The 24,057-nt window shown below is 36.5% G+C and overlaps 1 protein-coding gene across 2 annotated transcripts; it reads left to right on the top strand.

Annotated features, from left to right (window-relative positions):
* Positions 1-2,352: 2,352 nt before the first annotated feature.
* LOC106178717 (transmembrane protein 201) lies at positions 2,353-18,607 on the top strand. Of its 2 annotated transcripts, XM_086996126.1 has the most exons (10): positions 2,354-2,537; positions 4,618-4,735; positions 4,983-5,159; positions 5,687-5,860; positions 8,878-9,137; positions 9,908-10,126; positions 10,471-10,766; positions 14,398-14,613; positions 15,903-16,052; positions 17,148-18,607. In XM_086996126.1, the coding sequence occupies exons 1-10, from the start codon at positions 2,461-2,463 to the stop codon at positions 17,258-17,260; spliced, it is 1,800 nt and encodes a 599-aa protein (XP_086852252.1). In that variant the 5' UTR covers positions 2,354-2,460; the 3' UTR covers positions 17,261-18,607. The 2 variants fall into 2 exon arrangements, with proteins under 2 accessions (XP_086852253.1, XP_086852252.1); XM_086996127.1 differs by lacking the exon at positions 14,398-14,613 and having other exon boundaries at positions 2,353-2,537.
* The last annotated feature ends 5,450 nt before the right edge of the window (positions 18,608-24,057 follow it).

Below are 24,057 nucleotides of genomic sequence, written 5' to 3'. Positions count from 1 at the left end.
CTGTGGTAACACATTCTGCCAGCTCCTCTTAATGTCAATCACGTTATGTCAATCACACTGATTGAAAAAAAAATCAAATTTTGTCAAATAAAAAACGCTCAGTTCATTAAGCGTTGCATATTTGTTGTTTTATCTAACATGAGATTGTCCCGTAAAATTAAAATGAATGAGGTACTAATAGAAAGTGAAGTGATTGGGTTAAGATATACCAAAACTACCGCCAACCTTCTCGCATACCGTGTAGATTAGCATACAATGCGTGCTAACGGAGGGTCATTTGATCCTAAAACGTTGTCTTGACAAAAACGTTGTCTTTGAAATGTAGAACGTCCGTGTCGCCGACATTAATTGGCCTTTTGGAATGTAAACGTGTTTGTTTTTCAAAATCAGTTTATGAAAAGAATGAGAAAGCGCGGGCGCGCGCGCGCGCGCGAGAGAGAGAGAGAGAACTTGTTCATGAATCATAACCGCTTATCACGTACACTCAGATAAAACAAGATCGAATATCGAGAAACCCACGACTATTACTTTTTATTAATTTTTTCATCAATGATCTCGTCTTTTTTTAACCTGGCATAGTTTGATTAGCATAGCTGAGTTGCATTGCTGACAGATACCTTGCAGTATCAGTTTTTTTCTATTTTATCGGATAAATATGTCGCTTCTGTTTGCAAGGAGAAAACAGACATGTTGATCAAACATATGTAGTCCTAACCTCTACCTGAGAAAAGTTACACCAGATGTTCTGTATATAAGGACGTTCTCACAGCCTACAGTGATAGTATGGGGCTGAAGGCGGGTGGTTGTACATGTAAAGCGCAAACTGAATTCTTCAGTTCATTTGGGATCTATTCCTGCATTTTGGCCGAAAGATATAGTTTAACTTTTGCTTGTGTGTATGTGTGCGTGTGTGTTTGTGTGTGTGTGTGTGCATGAAGCGCGTCTCACTGAATAAAAATGAAACAGTTATCAGCTGACAGACAGACAGACAACTAAACCCCAGAGAAGGGTAAAATGTATTGATCACATTAAGAATTTTCTTGGTCATTTTCACGTTGAATGCTGTTGGGGTAATTTTACTTGCTGCACTCTTTCGGCACGCATTTTACCCGTTCACCTCCCCTGCACATCTTATCTGGAGTGTAATCAGAGTGACCACTCTGAACGGTAATAGACGTGTAGGCAAACACCTAGAATACTTCAACTACAAGTTTATATATAGGACGACACAACAACGTGGGGCAAAAACTGCACTTAATGTTAGGCCTATGTCAAAATAAAAAATTAAGGTGCATTGAAAAGGCGTGACTTTCCGTACACTTATTGTCATTTTTACTAAATTAGGATTATTTTTTATGTTAATTCAATCTCCTGAAATCATGGAATTCATTAAACAACTACATCCCTGCCACTGTGTAGCCATCTTGGACAGTCAGAGGGTTAGTTAGGCCTATAGCGTCAGAAAAGAGCTTACTTCTCAATACATCGACTTAAACCGACTGGGGTTAAATGGTTGCTATTGTTATTGTGCCGATATTTATGTTATAAATTGTTCTGATATTTTTGGTAAAGTGATCAGCCTATATGTACATGTAACATCAACACACAACTTTACTACAGGGCATAGCTTCCCCTCCATAGTTTATTACCGTTTCAGGTACAATGTATGTATACTAGTACTGGATGTGCTATTGAGTGCAAGTCAAAATTTATAAATACATGTGGTGACCGTGTGCTACAGCATAAATTTTGTGTTACCCTCTCCAAAGATCTAGTTTTGACGATTGCGTTAGTAGAGATTTTTTCTGGCTCTATGTCATCCTAAGGCTGGCAGAAAAAGGGCTAATTTAGAAAAGAAATGAACATATTTCCTACCCTGTTCCACGGAAAATACTGTGCTACTTCAATATTCGGTTGCTCCCAGAGCTGGCGACTTTCTGCATTGTCTGCGGTATCGACAGCACCATTCAGAACATCTTGATGCGAGGGTGGTTCAGTTGCATCATTGTTAAGGTCAATAAACTCATATTCTTCAACAGCCAGATTAATGTTCGTTGTTTCTTCAGGTTCTTCGGCATCACATAATAGTTCCGTGGACGAGTTGCCCACCAAATCATGAGAAGAATCACGTAAAACCACGCACCACATTAACTCTCAAAAGCAGACGCCCTTTGCCAAGACAAACCAGGGCAAAGTTTATTAATCGGGGTTAAAAATTATTAAAATTGCTGACTATGTACCTAAAATCAACATAAAATAAAATATATGCATCGCAAAAATATCGTAGGTATTCATAATAACACTGTAAATGTTATATGTAACAATTTAGCAATAAATCAATGTTTGCTCTTTTCTTCCGAGAGATGTCGATAGATGGCGTCTGTCTGTGTGTCACAAAGCGTGAACCCCCTTACGTTCGTACAATTTTGGGGTTATTTCTAGTTGGTTTCATTGAAAAATATGACTACAGTTTTGCCTTTAGTTGCTGGAACGTCAAGTGCAATAGCAGCTGGTGCAATTTTATACAGACTCATTAGGTAAGTGTTTTTTTATGTCTACCGGTAAATCACTGTGCCTTGGAATTCAAGTTAATCTTGGGAAGTTGTGGTGAACTTAAGGTGCACCGACAGCGTGCAATGGATTGTTGAAAGGTCTTCCATACAAACCATGTTTCTGAGGGTTTGATATGATTTCATTTCCAGTGTAGAGACATGAATTTTTGTGATCAGAGATCAGATGCCTTTTAATTTTAATGTATGTACACATTCAAATTAAGATTTTAAAGCATTATATTATTTGAATTAATGGCCTCTTTTTGTTCTTTATTGTTGTTGATCACCATTGTGAAATCGTTGACACGTGGAGAATATATGTAACTTGTGCTTTATTTCAGCGTTCAGTTCAGTTCACAATTTGCCATTCACATCTCTTATGTCGGTACAGCAAATGAGCAAGTCAACATATCAGCAAGATGTACTAGATATATTGACATTACATTAAGTCGGCTTTATATAGCGAGACTTGAATCTGTTATATCTATTCAATGAGCACAAATAATATGAAATTTACCTTATAATGCAATTACCATAATATAATTTTAATTAAAACGTTAAATACTGAATTACAGCAAGGCTTTATAGTTGACAATTATACCAATACATTCTTGTATTTTACATTTACTGTTTTTTGCCACTTGTCAAAAGTTTAGACCAATAAAAATTAATACTGTTAATACAAGTGCTTCATTTAAGTGATAGGCTTTTATATGATACTGAAATAAAGTTGTCAATGTCCAAGATGTATGTGAATCACAATAGGACATAGTTTAGTGTGGTATTACTTGAACCTTCCTTCAGACCCATATTGATTCTGTTGCTTTGGAATTAAACATACCTTTAAAAAAGAAAAGTGAAAATCCAAGATTCATTGCTCCTTTGGTTTTATTAATCAATTGAATGGAAATTAAAACATAAAAGCAAAAACAAAGATGTCGGAGAGGTTGCCAGCTAACTACTTACTAGATGTACAACATATATTTGAAGTCCTGTGTGGGCTGTGAGTGGTTTTACTTATCAATTACTGCATCAAAATGCACTAAAAACCATTCTTACATCTGTCTGTCAATCCCATAAAACCCCCATCACACTAGAGGCAGAATGAGCAAGAATGCTGTCGGAAAGACAATTCTTTGTGCGTTCCTGGATATTTGAAGAGCATTCTAAAAATTCCGAGTGCATCCAAATATTTTTACCCATTTTTGTAGCCGGCCCAAATGTTTTGCTCATGTTAAAACTTTCGAAGTGCATTCCAAGTGGGAAATTATCAAATGGCCTTTAAAAAGTATTCTAACTGCACTATGACTGCATTCTAAATATTCTCATGGCATTCTGACAGCATTCGAAACATTCTGATCATATTCGAGAGAGATCTGAACAGGCAAGTCACTTAAAATCCTGCCAGAATGTTTCGAATGTGCCTAGAATGATCCGGAATCCTATTTCAGCCAGCAATCGAACTACACTCGTACGGCATTCAAAGTATATTCTAAATATATTCTGACTGCCTTCTGACAACATTATCGATATTCCTAGTTTTCCAACTACATTCGAGCTGCATTTGAGAGCTAATACACCTGCAATATACACCAATCATTCCAGGCGAATTCAAGCGCATTCTGAGTATTCCAATGGTACTCTTATAAGAATTTATGTCAATTTGAACTTTCTTCCTAAATGTGGTGCGAATTTTGAAAATTCTTCATTTCGGCTCATTCTGCTTGAGTCCTGCTGATTCCGAACAAGTGTGACAGGGGCTTAACTGAAGTGTCGTACTACTACTACCACTACTCTGGGGTAGCGCTAGCAATTTTTTTCGCTTAGCCAAATCATCACTTTTTTGTCAATTTGTTATGAAAATGGTTTTAATTTGACTAAAATTCATCAAATCAAGTCCTTTTTGTTTAGCCAATTTAAGCCAGTTTTAGCATTTGACTAAATTGGCGAGTGCTAGCGCTACCCCAGCTACTACTACTACAGTTGATAATAAAATTGAGAGAAAGAGAGATTAGGAATTGGCTCTCCACCTTGTCATAATGCAATACATCTAATTTATTTCCAGACCCAAGTTCAGCATCCGTGTCAACTGTTGGTTTTGCTGCCGTGATACAGTAGTGCCGTACGGGAACAAGGACTGCTGGGACTGCCCTCACTGTGAACAGTACAACGGGTTTGCTCAGGTAACCTTCTACTGAATTAGGTGTGTGTGTGTGTGTGTGTGTGTGTGTGTGTGTGTGTGTGTGTGTGTGTGTGTGTGTGTGTGTGTGTGTGTGTGTGTGTGTGTGTGTGAGAGAGAGAGAGAGAGAGGAACAAGATTTAAAAATTATAAAACATTTTATGCTCTTCATTACCATACTATAGGAAGCCTTCAGAGATATGTTTAGTCACAATAATATGTTTAAATTTCTGTACTACATTCCATGCCAGGATGGTGACTACAACAAGCCCATCCCGTCCCAGTATTATGAGAGTATGAACCATCCAATGACAGCAGTACAGACAGAAGATGCCTACAAAGACAGCCGCAGTGTGTTGTGTGAGGCTTGCAGCAGGAATCAGCTCCTCAAGATCAAACAGTTGGCCAACTTTGTCCCTTGTAATGAGGTATGCTGAGCCTGTGAAACCTGAATATTGCTGCTGGTTTTCTGTGTGATATTCACTGGACCACATCTCTTGAGGTCTACCTATTTTGACAGCTAGTGAAAATTACAAGTACAATTTCTAAAATTGTTTGTTTTGATAATTGATAGCGTTGCAATATTTCCTTTTCTTTCTTTTCCCCCCTCTGGAAAAAAAACTTGATTGTGATAAAGTATTTTAAAATATATAAATATATTTGTTTGAAAGATATATATATATATATATATATATATATATATATATATATATATAATCCTGATTTCTATTTCATGTTTATTTTGTATTACTAAAGTATGTTTTAAAATCAATAAATATATAGACAGCTGGGCATGATACATTTTTCATTATTATTTAAGTTGTATTTAAGCCTTGATAATAATATTTATATTGTTTTTTTCCATTTATATCCTTGTGTATTGATATTTTCAAAGTAATCCAATCTGTGTTGTGTTGGTAATGTAGCGTAATTGACCAGCTGTGTCTGTTGCCAGGGTAACTATGACACAGAGGTGGCCATGTACAGAGATCAGCTGGAGCATACCTATCAACTGTGTAAGACCTGTCATATCAAAGTTAAACAAACATTAAACAAACAAGACCAGGTGCTACAGAGAAAGATGATGAAACAACACCTGAAGACACCTGACTCCCCCTCTGCTTGCTCAGTAAGACTTCATTCTCTGCATGTTACATGTAACTAGAGATATATTAGTCTGTACACTTTTTAAGATAGATATAAAGCAAAAGTGTCATTTTTCATGTTCATCTGATATGTAAAACAAAGGAAATGAAATTTTCCGTCTCATGAATAGATCGGGAATAGTTCATAGTAGCTGGCCCCCGTTTCACAAAAAATCTTAAATCCGTAGTCGACTAGCTCGGGCTGGGTGACCTAGCTAGGTCGACTACGCTGAAGTCGACTAGGAGTGTTTCACAAAGAATCTAACGTCTTAGCTTGGCGTGCTTACCGTAGTCGATGCTCACGAGAAACTCTATAAGAAAAGGAGGTGTAAAATTTCAAAAGTTTCACAAGACAAGATGTTTTATGACCTCTTTTGGTCGAGAACAATCGTTTATCAACAATAAAGATCAGTTAAACATTAGCTTGTCGTGGAACACTGCTGACGGACGTTTAGCGGTCAAAAGCATAAACAAACATGCAATCGGCTGGGTGAAGTGGCATTTTATTTTTTATTTCAATATTCCATAAATGTCAGTGCTATTCAAGGATATTATAACACAATATCTTGAAGGAGGTATGTTCTTTCCAAATTTTTATGTACAGACACAGATGTGTCTGTACATATAGCCATCATCTGCGTCTGTCGTCGCCGTCGTCGCCGTCGTCGCCGTGCACTTTTACCGATAACACGATAAGTGGAAAACCATTTTACCTTTTGACTTGAAACTTGCAGAACTGATGAATATTCATAATACGCAGGTCAAGTTCGAAAATCGGCATGATCGGGTCACTTTTAGGGAATTTATGCTGTTTTTTCACTTTTTTCAGCATATATGCAGCACCGATAACACGATAAGTGGAAAACCATTTTACCTTTTGACTTGAAACTTACAGAACTGATGAATATTCATAATACGCAGGTCAAGTTCGAAAATCAGCATGATCGGGTCACTTTTAGGGAATTTATGCTGTTTTTTCACTTTTTTCAGCATATATGCAGTACCGATAACACTATAAGTGGAAAACCATTTTACCTTTTGACTTGAAACTTACAGAACTGATGAATATTCATAATACGCAGGTCGAGTTCGAAAATCAGCATGATTGGGTCACTTTTAGGGAATTTATGCTGTTTTTTCACTTTTTTCAGCATATATGCAGCACCGATAACACGATAAGTAGAAAACCATTTTACCTTTTGACTTGAAACTTACAGAACTGATGAATATTCATAATACGCAGGTCAAGTTTGAAAATCAGCATGATTGGGCCATTTTTAGGGAATTTATGCTGTTTTTTCACTATTTTCAATATAAATGCAACACTGATAACACAATATAAGAAAAACGGATTGGCCAATTTTAATTATACTCACAGGAGTGGTCAATCTTACTAAAAAGCAGGATGAGTTCGAAAATCAGCATAATCGGGCCATTATTTTAGAAGTTATACTGTTTTTTCACATGTCTTCAGATTCAATTATTAGGCATGTTAACAGTCTCATTATTTAACTAATAAGATGCCTAAAAGTGTTTGTTTGATATTTCCTGCATCTTTACAACATTGTTAGTTGATTATGTAAAAAACATGGTAAACTTGTTATCATGTATTGTGTAATAAAGTGTCAAAAATGGAAATAAACTCATATCATTGCAGTTTGTCAGATTCAATCATCCACTATGTTCAGAATCTCAGAATGGAGGAAATTGGACATTTAACACTGTTCTATTGATAGTTTTCCCATCTCATCAATTTTCTTAGTTGGTCATATAAAAATGGCAGTAAAATGTTTATTTTGTTTTATGTTAAAAAAGTGTTAAAAATGGAAATAAACCCATTTCAGAACAGTGCTGTCTTGTTTACATTTTGGCATTTTCAAGGTGTGACTTTGAAGTTCCATGGGCCTGAACACCTTTGCTAGTCATATTTTCTTAATATCTGTGATACAAATATTTTATAAGTAAAAATTGATGGTCATTAAGCTGTTAAACATTATGTAATATTGCATCAAAATTTGAAGAAACCCCTATTTTGGGCACTGCTTCCATGATGACCATTTAAGGAAAATCATGTCACTTACTGTTCTCAAACTTACAGGAAAGAAACCTGGGACTAAAAGACAGCTTCAGTAGGCAATGCAGTCGGTTTGGTATTTTTTTTTCTTTTTTTTTTTTTTTTTGGCAGTTAAACAGTTTTTTGTGAAAATTTAATTTTTTACATATTGGCATTTACAAGGTGTGACTTTAAAGTTCCATGATCCTGAAGACTTTTGCTTGTCACATTTTCTGAATGTCCATGTTACTAATATTTTATTAATAACATTTGATTGTCATCATGCTGTTCAACATTATGTAATGTTGCATCAAAATTTGAAGAAACCCCTATTTTGGGCACTGCTCCTATGATGACCATTTAAGGGAAATCATGTCACTTACTGTTCTCAAACTTACAGGAAAGAAACATGGGTCTAACATACAGCTTCAATAGGCAATGCAGTCTGTTTGGTAAATTTTTCTGGCAATTTAACAGTTTTTTGTGAAAATTTAATTTTTCACTTATTTGCATCTTTATTTTCTGTTTTTTTGTCTGTACATTTCACAGCTTTGCTGCCTTGTTGTTTATGCTCTCATTTACCGAGTTTTAGTTGAGCTTGCCGACTTAAGTCTCCTCCTGAGGAGGCTAGACATCGTCGACTAGCAGCTAAGAAAAAAATGATGTAAGCGACCTTTTAGATTCTTTGTGAAACAGGACTTACTGACGTAACGACTTAATTACGTTGGTAATCAAGCTCTTAGGGAAACCGACTTACGTTTTTTTGTGAAACGGGGGGCCTGGTCACTTGGGAAGGTTCTTTGATGGTTGACTAGGTGAGTCTAGGGCAAGCAGGCTGGTTTGAAGAACAGTGCGCCACAGAGAGCATTGTTGTCTAAATCTCCCTCACAATAAGATACCTGAAAAATGACTGTTAACATGCATACTCAAATGTACGTTTTATTTTAGGATCATTTTGTCCACAAGGTGGGGCCACCTGCTCACATCAATCTATTACGCCTCACCTCCCTCCTGTGTGCAATCACGCTGCTAGTCATCAACTTCCACAGTCTTCAGGAACACAGCGACACTCCCCTCATCAACCTGCAGCGCCATCTACCTAGAAGTGCTCTGAAGTATCTGTCCCAGATCTACAGCCTGGCATATACAGTGGTGTTTCTGGGGTTTTTCAGTGGGATAACAGCAACATTTCTGTTTGGGAAGGATAGGTGGGCAGATAGGATGATGTGATATGGTGCACTGTCTTTATAATGATATTTATTATTATTATTTTTATTATTTAAAAACTGATTTCACATCTTGAGGTTCAGGTTTTAGTCTTATTTGAGTTTTAATAACAGTTTAGTAAAAGCAGTCAAGTAAAATGTTTTATGATGTTGGTTTAAATGCTTGAGTTGGTGATTTGAAATGTTGACTTTTGGCTGTGAGCTATGTTATGTTGTAGTATATATATCTAATTTTCTTGACATATGGTTTATTCTGATCACCAAGTAAAAAAAGACCAAGAAATATACTTCATCCTCAGTACAACAAGTTTACAGTGTATATACTGCTTGATGTTACCTATATTTTCTCTCCTGTTTATGTCCCCTTTTCCACCTTTATATTCATGATGTGACCATGACAGCATCTGGGCTCAGTTTCATCAACATTGGATAGCGCTGAATAACTATGAATAACAGTATCTATTAGATGAAATTGTTACCCTCTGGGCAATTATCCTGTGGGTAAAGTAATGTTTACTAAACACAAGATACTTATTTTATCTCGGATATTGCTTTCCATGATTAAAAAGGCTGTCCTCAGGATAACTGTCCAGAGGATAACAATCTTATCCAAAGGATGGTGTTATCTGTAGGATAGTACTGTCCAGTGTTGATAAAACTGGGTCCTGGTTCATTACAAGTGATTCAAAGTTTGTGTTATATAGCATGATCCCTCAATATGTATAGGTAAATGTGATGACCTATTATTCCAGGCTAGTGTTGTGGGATGCTGTGGCCTCCTTTGTGTGGCTGGGACTCCTGTTCATCCACTCCAGTCTCCCGGCAAAGCTGACTCGTTTACAGACCCAGGACAGCCATATTTTACAGGTCGCGCTAGCGCTGCTGTGCACCCTGTTAAGCATGTTATGCTGGTTAATTGATAGAACACCTAGAAGTCAGAGGAGGCAGCTCACTAGAGGGAGGCACAGGAGGTATGCTGGTTCTAGGGCTCCAAGGAGCATATTTTTTCAGGTCATACCTTTATGTAAAAAAAAATTGTTTGAAAGGCCATTTTAAAGGGAAAAATTGCATGTTATGTTTAAATGAAACCTTTGTAAGCCTATGTTTTATTTGTACAAACCCAAAAATAGTCAAGAGTGCCAGGCATGAAAAAGTTTGTGGATTGACACTATGTGTATTGGTATTATTAAGAATTAAAATGCTTGTACAATATCTTTTTCTTTTAAAAGAGAGTGTTTTATTCCTTACGTGCAAAGTTTATTTTTTAGTATGTGTCCTCTTGGGTTTCTAAACCGATTTTTTCCAATCTTTCTAGAGCCAGCAGCTTTATGTCAGACACGTCAGACCTCTCTCACCACTCTAGTCCTGGCGCTGACAGAATGTCTGCATCTTCAGAGGACTTTGACAGTGTTAGTCAAGTATCCAATCACACAGGAGCATCAGGTCACATGACACATCAGATATCCAATCACATGTTGACCACAAGTCATGTGACAAGACATTTGCCCAATCACAATGATACAAGAGAGACCTTGCAGTCTGGGCATCCTATTGATAGCAAGTTGGAAACCATGAGTTTGGGACCTCCATGCAGGAGAAAAACTGGCAAGGGTAGGTGGAATTTGACATTTTTAGGATTAGTTAGGTCATTCTAGTTATAATATTCCATATTTATTTATTTATATAATCGCCTTTAAAGGATAAAATTAAAAAAATGAATATAATAAATAAGTAAAAATGAGGTGGAATAAAATGAAATGCATAAAAATTACACAGCGTATATAGAAGACAGTTTAAAAGAGTTTAAAAGTAGTCCCCCAAGTATGCATTCCTTAGAATGTCTGTCCTGATATCTGGGACTATTGACTAAAAAACTTGATGTGTCTACTATAGTCCTTATGGTTCCTGTGACCCTTTGCTAGCAGATTTCATAAAACATAAGTCTAAAATTAGATTTATACCACAGGAGATCAGCCTTTCTAGCAGCTTCTCTCTCACTAATGAGTGATAGAATATAAAATGAGATATTGATGTGATAAAATCTTACGGTAGGGTGAGCGAATGCTCATAGCCTACAGAAGAGAGATTTAGCTGATTTAATAACAGCAGCACTAGTATTTGGATTTACTAGAACTTTTAAAAGATCTAATATATCAGGTCTGGAGGAAACACCCATAAATCTAGAAATAAATTTGTTTTGCAGTTTGTCCAATTCTCTCAGGTGTTTCTGAGACATACAAATCTAATGAGCTCCCTAAGTCATGACAGGTGATACTATTGCTTGCTATATATAAGAAGTATTATCTTGCAGTCAGTCAACCTCATAAACAATTCAACTTCATTGCCACAATTGTTTTTTTTTTTTTTTTTTTTTTTAATTATTATCATTTTTTTAGTAACAATAGTTTTTGGTTACCAGAATTGTTTTTGAAATCTGACTCTAGTTTCTGGTGGCTGTTATTTGCTTTTGAAAATTGACACTAGTTTCTGGTGTCCAGAAGCATTTTTAATAACCACACATGGCACTAGACTGTACCAAAGACTGAATGTTCAATGTTTTGATAATGTTGTCATGCAGTGATTAGTAATGTGTGAGTATAATTTTTATGAGGAAATGATGAATGACACAGGGATAACAATTCATGGATTGCCATCATAGGATTATTTCAACAATACCCATTAGAAAAATCATTAAATTATTTGAGATTTTATTTAAAGGTTAAGCTGATCTATTTTGTTTTGTTTATTTATTTAAGTGACCTGTGCTCTAATGCAAGTAATACAGATACATTTTTTTTCTTTTTGCACCCAGCCCCAATGGTCTTATAAGTCACTGTTTCATGTTCATGTTATTATTATTATATATCAATGAACATGAAAGTACATAGGAACAATAAATAATGTAGAAATAAACGTATAAATAGCAATGCTGTACGTTCAACTAAGAGTAACTATGGAAATATAAAATATTAATTACATATTAGTATAAATAATAGAATGCATATACAAACTAGGACGTTACTCGTTATAAATGAACTCTCTCCGTATCGTATAGACACGCTTTATATAATTACTTAATATTTTTGTATGTTTTGGTATTATAATTGCCTTTTTTCCACATACTTGGTAACAATGTTGTGTCAAATATGAAATTGAACATTGGCATTAGTAAATCAATAATAGTTTTGTATTTCAAAATTTCATTGGGGATATTATCTACTCCCGTAGCATTCTTTTGCTTTGTCTTAGCTACTGCTGCGCTAACCTGTTGTTTTTCAATTGTGCCATTTATGCTGTAATTAGGATTAAACAAGGGGTCAGACATTACACCCTCCATATGTCTTCTATATTCTAGACTTTGTTCAAGAAATTCAGCATCGAAATCATTTATGTCAGTTTCATTATACAATTTTCTAAACTCGCTTTCCCATTTCTTATAAGTAATATTGATATCATATACTACATCACCATTTTCGTTATACGTTTCCAATGGGATTTGTGATTTGCGCCTAGGTCTGGCTTTTTTAATGTAGTCCCAAAATTTGCGATCATCTTTGACACAGTCCGTCTCTATTTCACATGCAAGTCCCCTGTTGTAACGCCTTTCATGATACTGGAGTCGTTTGTCAAATTCTTGTAATTTTGTTTTATAATCAATGAACTGACTATTTCTAATATATCGATGACCTTTAAATTTAGAGTATTGAATTTCTGCATTATGCATTTGTTTCCATAGATCCGATAATTCGTCACACCAATATGGTTTGGATATTCTCAACTTCTTTTTTAATTTCCCGCCATTTTTTATATCAATAAAGGGAACAGTGGCATTCATTTCATGAATTAATTCTTTAACTACGCGTTTATACATGTAGTCAACTTCATTTTGATTTTCCCTCATGAGTTTGATACTATCTATAAGCTGTTTGATTGCTAGCCTTGATATATCTGACGTAAAGATGTCACTTTTATCTTATTTAAACTTGTATATTCTGCGGCCGCTGCTGTAACTATTTGTTCGTGTTGGTTTATATTGTGCATGTCATCACAACCTAAGTTATCCATATGGCCGTGTTTCAGTGTAGCTTCCAACATTGAGTGATCAGGATGTATATATCTTCCACTTAAAAGACTCTGTAGATTGTGATTCTCTCTATATAATCACTCATCGTATGTACCCTAAAGTCTGGAACTTTGGAGAAATTCTCTTGTGGAGCAATAATGTAGTCTACAACTGATTTTCCTCTCTTTAAATAAGTATAATTGTTATGTGCCTTATCACCCCTACCATTTAATATGCATGTTTCAGGGGCGGATCCAGAGATATTTCCTGACAGTCTTCCAAATTATCTTTGTTGATCCGTTCTTCATTTTTGACCGTCTTCCGACAGAAAATATTAGATACCGGCCAATGTAAACTTGAAAATCTGACCGTCTTCCGGAAGACCCAGAAGACGCCCTAAATCCGCCCCTGTGTTTTACTTTCAGTAAGAAATTCAATCAGCTCTGATTTGTGAGAACTTGTCTTCTCATCAATACTATCCCTCCCCTGGATCTCATCGACCTAAAGCGTGAAATCTCTCATATTACCGATTCGTGCATTTAAATCTCTGCATAGACAAAGTATGTTGCAACTCTCATACATATAACATTTCGCTAATAAATGTGCAAAGAAATTAGCAGCATCTCTTCCATAAGGCAAGTTTTCAGGAGGGAGATAGCAATTAAAAGTATAATATTTCTATCGGTAATTTTATGTATTAATTCTATACTTAAGATTCCGTCTACGGACTTATCTACCACCGATAGTTTATATTCATCTGACAAACTTGTTCACAAAAATGCCCACACCCCCAAAATTATGAGGCGCGTTCTTATGTTAAGCAAACCTAGGGTGATCTGATAGTTTAGTTTTAAATCTCTTGTATTTTCATGTTTGGACAAATTTGTTAAGTACAGTTATAACTCGATCTTTTCAGTGGGGGAAAATTGTGCATTTTTTCTTATACTATTTTTTCAAGTCATTAATTCTAATAAAATCATTCCCATTAAGCTATAGCAAGAAATAAATAAATAAATAGAAAAGCAGGCTACTTTTAATTATATTTAATACCATAAAAGCACCACAAATGCTACGTAAAATTTAATTTTTAATAATGCTAATCAAATGTATTTGACAGATTGATAATTTTCCCAGTTGAAAAGATGGAAGTCATTACCATAGTGGTTATCTTCTCTGTAGGTGCTTTTGACTTGAAGGGCGTCATTTCCTCCAATCATGTCACCTCCACCACCCCTACACCGCACGGCATTCTGGGATCACTGGGGAAGAAACGCCCACTCATATCTCCTGCCAGGTTCACTGCCAGTCCAGGGTCACCAGCAGGGGGCGCTGGAGTCACAACAGGGCGTGGCGCAGTGACGGCTAGGAAACTGTTCAACTTTTCCCAGAGCTGTGGTAAGTAGTGACAGCCTAGCTGTGGTAGGTAGTGACAGTCTACAGCAGTCCTCTGGGGTGAGGAGTGCTAGCTAGCACACTGGAGACTGTTACAGAGACTACAGTCTGTGGTAGGTAGTGGCAGTCTACAGCAGTCCTCTGGGGTGAGGAGTGCTAGCTAGCACACTGGAGACTGTTACAGAGACTACAGTCTGTGGTGGGTAGTGACAGTCTACAGCAGTCCTCTGGGGTGAGGAGTGCTAGCTAGCACACTGGAGACTGTTACAGAGACTACAGTCTGTGGTAGGTAGTGGCAGTCTACAGCAGTCCTCTGGGGTGAGGAGTGCTAGCTAGCACACTGGAGACTGTTACAGAGACTACAGTCTGTGGTAGGTAGTGGCAGTCTACAGCAGTCCCTAGGGGTGAGGAGTGCTAGCTAGCACACTGGAGACTTACAGAGACTACAGTCTGTGGTAGGTAATGGCAGTCTACAGCAGTCCCTAGGGGTGAGGAGTGCTAGCTAGTGCACTGGAGACTGTTACAGAGACTACAGTCTGACGTTATTGGCTGGTTAGAAATGAGTGTGTTTAATTGCACCTCTTTGAAAGGAAATTAATAATTGTATTCATGATTGTATAGATCTTGTTACTACACCTTGGTTAATGACAGGTACATTATATCTATAGTTACAGAAATAAATCTGTTTAAATCATAACAACTGTCAGTATGACACGAATACACACTCTTTTAAGCAATTTAATCCTGGTCTTATTTATAAGAATCTTCAGTGCACAGGTTGTATATAGGGCTGCTGCAGAAGGAGAATGTCTATCACATTAATGTGACTAAGAGCTTTTAAACCACATTATTTCCCTCTATTAGTTTGGGATCTCATTTCCTGCTAGGTGTGTTAACATTGTGCCAGGCACCTGCTGCTTCTTGTCACCTAGATTATTGCTCTTGAACTAATGTGAATGATCCAGTCAGCTTGAGTCTCATTAAGTTCTTCATTTGGTTGTCTAAATGTACATTTGTATTAGATTGACTTAAGTTAATTCATTTGGACAAATTATGCAAGGTAAATATAGAAGGCTGAAATAGATGATGTGGTGACATGATTGCTTGGAAATCTTTCCCAGTGGTAAAAGTTAGCAAATCCAACAAGTCCTTTTTTATGTGAATAATAAGTAGAACATGAATAATGCTTTTTGTATTCTTTCTCTATCCTTTGCCAGAAGAGTTGTATTATAAACTATCCGTAGTAATGGGTCTTATTCCACACATCAATTGAACACAATCTCTGTCCTCAGGTCCTGGAGTCCGCAGCTTGAATGGTTCCAGTGCAGGCCACAACAACAACAAGGAAATGACAGAAGAAGAAAGCAACTCTTCCTCATCTTCCTCATCTCTTTGTCCTGTGGACAGTTCATGTCCATATGAAAAGGAAGAGAAAAGTAACAGTAAGTATAAGTTCAGATTCTGTTGTTAGTTTTTCATTGGGCAGATCCAGCTAGAAATCAAGACATTTTTTGTATCAATCAATAGGGTTTTTTGGTTGAATCAAACAAGTTCAGAAATAACCATTGCTTTGGACCATTCACTTCTTCATTTTTCCTATGCTGCATGTCTTTGCTTTCTCTTCCTCCTGCTCACTTGTACTTCTTTACTATATTTAGTCTATACTTTTGCCTATACTTCATCTTTCTCCTCACCTTTCCACATACTTTAGTAGTTAATTCCATTTAAATGAAACAACATGAACAGATGTATATATTATTTATATGAAAACTGACAGGATGGTAATGGCTCTCGTAAAGAAACTTGTTCATTTCTTGCTACTTGGTAATCTACATATTTTTCCCATAGTTACCATTTCATTCATTATTTTCATTTGTCCTGTTCCTTTCTGTTGGCCTTTTCTTTATTTACAAAATGCATCACAAATACATGACAATACTAAAAAGGTAACAACACTCACTCACACTTACACTCACACTTAAGAGAAAATGTGTTATGCTCTGACACTCTTAATTAAGTATATTGCTGTACGTTAAATATTCAGGTTCACAATAAATTAATTATATTTGAAATGTACTGACCAAGTCAGTGACTAATTAAAATATCTGTTTTACCAGGTATCTAATCAGTGAACATTCTGTTGGCTTCATAATTAAGTAACTTTTTGTTAGCAAAAATGTTCATTAGCTTGGTAGTTGGATCATAAATGAAAATTATCAAACACAAGTGGAAATATCTTCATACCGATAGCTTACGGCCAACCTGGAAGAAGGCCTTCATCAGACTGATGTGAGCAGATGTTGACACTCACTGACTGCTAGGTGGTATAGTGGCCAGGACCCTGTTGTAAATGTCAGGTAGAGCCCCCCCCCCCCCCCCCCCCCCCCCCCAGTCCCTACTCATGGGTGGCTGTGACAGCTGATAATTTCCATTTATGAACTTTCTTGTTTTGTTTATATTGTTCAGATGCATCACTGTCATGGTATTACTATTAGGTATAGTAATATGTTTTTACTGGTGGTTTTATCTTATTTCAGCACAGAGTAAGAGCTCCCTGTTCTGGCAAAGCCTGCTTGGGGTCAGTATTGGTTTGAATGTGGCTGTGGCTGCCTTTGTGGCTACAGATTACTTTGGCTTGAGATTGAGGTGAACTCAGATCAGGATGGTTTGAGGATTGAGGATCGAGGATATCTTGGATCAGGATGGTTTGAGGATTGAGGATTGAGGATATCTCGGATCTGTATTGTTTGAGGATTGAGATGAACCCAGCTCTGGATTTTTGGAGGATGCGTTGTCGTTGAGAGGAAGAAGAGGTCAGGGTGAACCTCTGCCAGTCATACCCTTCACTGCCATGGCAAATTCTTATATAAAAAGATGAGCTTGTACCATGACATAACATATTCTCAGTTATTGATTTCACAAATCCGTTCCTTACCACTGCCACTGTAGTGAAACAGACATGATGTAGGATGAGATAAAGGCTGTGCTCTGCCAGACCTCCATGTGTCTGTGTCATGTTGTGTGAACACATTATGAGATAATCCTGCTCTATTTTATTATACAGATGCTATACTAATGGATTTGCTTCTACTCTCACTTTGATTCTTGACTTTGGGAGTCTGTACACTTGACCTAAAAAGTTTGGAAACATTTTGAATAATTATGAAATAACTATTTGAGCTAAGGTAAATATTTTATCCAAATATTGATGGAGAATGCATCTGTCATTCGTTACTTTTTTATATACACTGAAAGTTTTCCCACTATATTACATATTTTTTAAATAACTGAAAAACAATTTCATGTTTGTGAACTTTTTTGGTCAAGTGTATATTATCATCATAAGTAACCAGACACCTAATTGAATCTAAATTAGCAGTATTGGATGATACAAGAAGATATATGATAGCTGGTATGAAGTACTAGTGCAGTGATGTTACCATGATATTTATATGAGCAGCTGCAGATTTCACTGTGAAACATCTTCTTTATAACCAGGAAGATAACATTGTTTTGGCAGGAGCTAATCAGAGATTTCTTAGACATAGAACTGACAGCTCGAGTTGTTTCTTTTCTTTATTTTCTGCTTAAAAGAATATCTACAATCATTTCAACTAGGAGAGAGCAAGACAGAGCTAGCCAAACGGAGGTTGATTATTATAAAATCTTTATATTCTTCTCTCGGAGAGAGACCGGTAACTCAAGTTTGACTTTTGACCCAAAGGGAAAGTTAAATGGGTTCTTGTTCTTTTAACTGTGATATTATGTGTTGAAAAGATGAAAACATATCATAGCTTTTTTTGTCCACACAATTTTACTTATATATCCCCGTCGCATTTCTTTCAATGTTGAATATTTTCCTTATAATATATAGCTTAACTTTACCAAAAATTATAGAAAAATGTTTTGTTGCATTTATTGCTTTAAAAAGGACATGAGGTCACCTTATAAAATATGTAAACACTTAATAAAAACAATGTTATATATTTTTGATAAACGTCGTTATTTTGTTCATCTTTTATTTTATTTTATTCTGAAAAAAAAACACCTTAACTTACGATGATGCTATCGGATGTGAACTCCTTTGTCTGTTTAGACGGCACATGAAGACTTCTGTTCAACTAATACGATGGTGTAAATTCCGGTGAGAGTTGACCATGACATAAAGATTTAGGAATGAATGTATTGTTTGAAGTAACTAGTGGGGGGGGGGGGGGGGGGGGGGGGGGAGTTTTGCACTATCCATGTCACCTGGGGTTAGCCAGGGCGGGGATGTGGTGAATGTTCTTCCATGACTTCACGGTGAGTTTACTGTTATAACACATAGGCATCAAACGAGAAGAACACATAAATATGCTAATATAAATTTATGTATTTTTAAATGTATTGTTAAAACAAAAAAAGACAAGTGCCAGGATAATGATAACGAGACTATACCGCGGAATGTGTTCACATGTACATAATTCCAGGGTCTAAGAGAAAACTGCCCCAGCTGCCCAAGAGAATATGGTTTTTAGTTCATGGCCATCACAAGTGACCTTCGTGACTATATTCATAATACAGTAATAATATTTATAGTATACGAATACGAATAGAGGAAAAAAAATCGCTTTTTTAATATGTAAATTTTTAAAAGAAAATTGTGTCTGACTGCGCGAATTGTCTCGAAATTGGTGTTGAGGTTTTAAAATATATTAAAATATAATGCCTATGGTTTGCCTGATCCCAAATAATTCTGAACAAAATTTTGGATTGGAACACAAAATCGTTCAGAAATCGATACAAATACGTTTGGGGCAATTCCACCACACGAAATGTGACCTCCATATTTTTGCTGCAACAAATGCACCGATTTATTTGCTATCCACACTGGATACTTTATAAGATCCAAAGCTACAATTTTTAATTAATCTGTATTTATAAAAACCCAGTTTTTCTCCGCATGTCCATTTCCTGGATCTTCAATGATGAAATTCTCTCCTTTTACCGATTTCGTAGATCTTCATGAAAACGATTTTTCAATTTAAATCCGTATCCATTACGTTATAAATGTTATTCTACCAGCGTAATATAGTATATTTTTCTTTTTATTTGTGTCTACAGAAATAAATTAGAACACACTATTTAACATGTCCTTAACTCTCGCCGAGTTGCAGTGATCTACGCATCTTGGGAGTAATTGGCAACAACGCGTCAACCAGTTCCAGATCATTTACTCCAATCTTGGACATGTCCAAGCTCCAATGCAGCATTTCGCTGGTGTCTCCGAACTCTCTTAATTGTTCTCCCGAGTTGCTGCCGCACTAGTAAATCCTCCTCGCCTACACGGCATGTCTTCCGGCCCAAGTTAACATATCGCGTGCCGAAAAATTACCGAAGTAATTACTTTATACATATACTTGTATCGAGTAAGATTGTGTAATGACAAACGTGTAATTTGGAATACTGAAGTAATTACTTTATACATATGCTTGTATCGAGCAAGATTGTGTAATATAACAAACGTAATTTGGAATGCTGATTATCTGTGTTATATGAAAGACATTCTGACACTGCAAAACTACGGATTTGTAATAAATAACGTGCATTTAAAGATTGTTTTGACACATGTATATACGTCAATAGTGGTAAGGCAATACACTCATGTATAAAATGTGTAGAAAAGAACGAAAATATGGTGCGGTATTCTTACATCTCCAGCTTCCCCAGACAGAAGCCTGCCTCTTGTTGTTGCAATTGGCGCTCCACGCACGGGAATTGCAAATGCCAAATGACCTTGTTTTATATCTTCGATTTCCTTAACTGGAAAATTCGGTTAAGTTATCGAATTAAAAAAAGGAAAACGTGTCTAAACCCGAGCGAAAACTATCTTGATTTAATTAAGAGGTTTCTGACCTGTTCAATGTGGCCCCTGACATTGACCAGGTTCGCCGGCCTCTGTTAACCTGGCGGCAAGGTGAAGCTCAATGCTCCCGAGGTGTTATCTTTATGGACTTTGTAACGGGTAACTGTTTACATTGGAGACTACAACATAGCGGCAAATTTCTTCAGCATTTCAAAAAAAAAAAAAAAAAAAATTCAAGGGCGGGATTTGGTGGGGGGTGAAAAAATTAAGCTTAAGATATTGTAATTTAGTGTCATTTAAACCAAAGATGGGTTCTCCAGAGGTAAGTTTGGCTAGCATTTTAATTTCGAAAAGATCACCAACTGAGCTACCATCTTTAGACTACTTGTTGGTCATGTGGAAAACATTGGTAATGGGGGCACAGGATCTATTTTGAATGCAACTAGTAGGTTAAATTGTTCTGAGATACCTATTTTACACAAAAAATCCACGTTGTTTTAATTAAACTAGGAAAATAAGATAGTGGATGGTAAATAAGCGAAAGGTTATGTGCATAATTACCTTTTTTATCTCTGTGACTAAATTTACGCCGTGCATATCGCCTTTTGAATGAGAAAAAATTACCACGAAGAGTTGAATTATGATCTTTTTTTGCATCTCTTAGTTAGAAATATTTCTCAGAATAATTCTTTTTGTCTTAATGCTTGAAATTGGTTCTTATATTTGGCCAGGAGAGGTTGCCTAGTACACCATGCAGTGCATGAAGGCGGCCAGCATGGGGCTCTTTTACGCGACACAGATAATGAGCAATTCATCATTTTTAAGGTGGTTAATATCATCTTTTTTAGCATGAGATTTGTCAAAAAGTACAATTGTTTGGTGAATTTCACATGGCTTAACGTTATGCCCTGCAGCTTTGTTCATTTTAAAAACAACGCTAGTGTCCAACATAGGTATTGCACAAGTTGCATCAAGAGCCCCAAAGTGAGACACAAATTTCATATCAACGGCTGCCTACAATATGAGCCATCATATACGATTATATGCCACCTGGATGTATGCCAAATTGGCAGGATTAGAAAAAGTGTTAATTTTTGTCCAAAATTTATATACCATTCTTTTTGTTTCTGTTGATTAAAAAAAAATTACATGCGTACGCACACTGCGTACGAGCGTACAGGTAGGTGCACCCCGTGAGCACAATATACAAGGCTCTCCAATGTAAACTTTGGTAAGTCGGTATTTAAGAGGAACACTGATTTATTTTCATATTTAAGTAAATTTTCTTCCAAAGAAAAAAAGAGGAATCATTGAAGGTAGTCGGTTGTACACTCATATTTTTCATATGGAGCAGAATACCACTACATTTACATACATGTAAATGCCAAACATTTCATTTATGTATCTTTTCACCACTTTTACAATTCTCTTTTTATCATAATAATACAAACACACGTATCATCGTTTTTGTGCGGTATACATGTGTTTTAAATATCTATTGGGTCATTCAAGAATAAATTGCACTTGCTATTTTAATGTACCAGTCCTTCAATATTGAGTTAACATTTACAGGTGAGAGAAGTTTGAGAATATTGCAAACAAAAAACTGATAATTACACGAGCAAAACCATCAGTCCCCAGTGTTGTAGTGTAAGTTGGCGGTAATTTCTTCCCCCTCATTTCCGGCCTCCACACTCTGCCGTGCTTCTATCACACCATCCACGCGTTAGGCAGTACTTAAACAAGAACTCATTTATTTGAAATTACAAACTAAATGATCGTTGCATGCCAACCCATGTCTTGGTAACTGAGAGGAGAGGCCTGGCTACCAATGTCGTGGAAAGAAATAATGTATTTGTTTTATGATTTCCCACGCAAACTATTCACTAGCTCACGGCGTATATCTTGGACATAATAACAAATAATTTTGTCCATGCGTATATTTAGTGCTGATATCATTTTGAAATCACTATAGTGGTTACGCGTTAAAGACCTGTAGCAAGAAGTGGAAGCGGTTACAGTGTTCCCCTTAACTTTGGAAGGAACACTGATTTTTTCATTTTTTTATTCATTTTTTTACAAAAAGAAGAAGAAGAAGAACTGAAACTGGTCTGTCGTGCACTCTACACTTATTTTTCATGTATGGTGCAGAATACCATTACAAACTGCCGCCTTGTTCATTTTGTTCACAGCGTGATTATCATGAAATTCGATGTGTGTTTGTGTGTGTGTGTGGGGGGGGGGAGGGGGGGATGTGAAAAATAGACAATTAAAGGAATATTAAGGGGAATTCTTTTCGAAATGTTGTTATAGAATATGTTAATAAATACAGACGTAGTAAAGCCAATCAAATTTTTTTTCAGTCTATAAATAAAGACGAATACTGCCAACATTTCTGATTTAATTGAAGTACACGAGAACCATTTACTACACTACTTTTGAATAAAATGCTGAATTAATTATAGACTTTATGACCTATATTTGTATAGCTGACAATACTAATGTTACCTGTTTCAACTTTTAGATCAATTATTTTGTTGTACAACTGCGCTGGTTCTTAGTTTCTTTAGAGTAAGGTCATCTTCAGCGCAGAATGTTGCCTTTTGTGCTGAAGATAAACCTCATACTTAACTCGTGGCTGAGATAGAGGTCGGGCGTTCATTTTTTCACTCACTTACCCACGTCCAAAAACAGGATCCCATAAATCCTTTATCGCTTAGAGAAACCAAATATGTACATCAGCCGTTAAGTCGAGAGGATATTATGTTGCGACAGCAGGGTGGGAAGGTAGTCAAACAGATAACCCGGGATTGACTTCGTTTACCAGACGCATTTCTAGAAAATCACTTTATTTACTCTCATTGTGTCTGTCATTAAACCGTTCCTCCTTCCCTCCACGCTTCAGTGGAATGAAAACGAAACTCCCACACCTTATGTTCTTGATACCCTTGCGTTAACTTTTCAGATTTCACGGTAGCGTCTCGATTATTTGAAGATTCATTTGTCCGAAGGTTCATTGGTACGAAGGTTCTTTGGTCCGAAAAACATAACATTTTACCAGTTTTTAATAAAAGGACCGTTCGTTGGTCCCAAGGTTTTATAGTGAAAATTCGGACAAATAAACCTTCGAACTTCAGTGGTTTCACGGCTGACATATGTACGTGTGGCATGACTGTATACCGGGTGTCATCTGTAGTTTTACAACCCAATTAACTGACCAACCGAACTCAACAGTGATCAGATCAAATGATGTTCTTAATTGCAATAAGATCACGTGTGTCTGGTTGACACGTGCTTCATACAGTCTGGACAAGCCGGCAAAATGTTCACTGAAGTTGACTTCTTATTAACATGTACGGTATGTGCGGGGTACGTAGAAACATTTTTACATTTTTAACTGACTGGGTAACCTCTCTGACTTCAGGTAGAATTATTTGAACCTCGTGCATGGCATGGGCACTTGGTCACTAGAAATATTTACAAATAGTCCGGACCTTCTCAATGCAGTGTTTCCGTTGGTCTCCCCGATATTGATAAAAACAATGACTTAATCCGACATTTCATGCTGGTAAAGTGTGCCCCCCCCCCCCTCCACACACGCA

The sequence above is a fragment of the Lingula anatina genome, chromosome 9 (assembly GCF_051362555.1).
Source record: "Lingula anatina isolate TDL-2025a chromosome 9, LinAna3.0, whole genome shotgun sequence".
In the NCBI taxonomy this organism is placed as follows: Eukaryota; Metazoa; Brachiopoda; class Lingulata; order Lingulida; family Lingulidae; genus Lingula; species Lingula anatina.
This window is presented reverse-complemented; position numbering and strand designations above follow the sequence as displayed.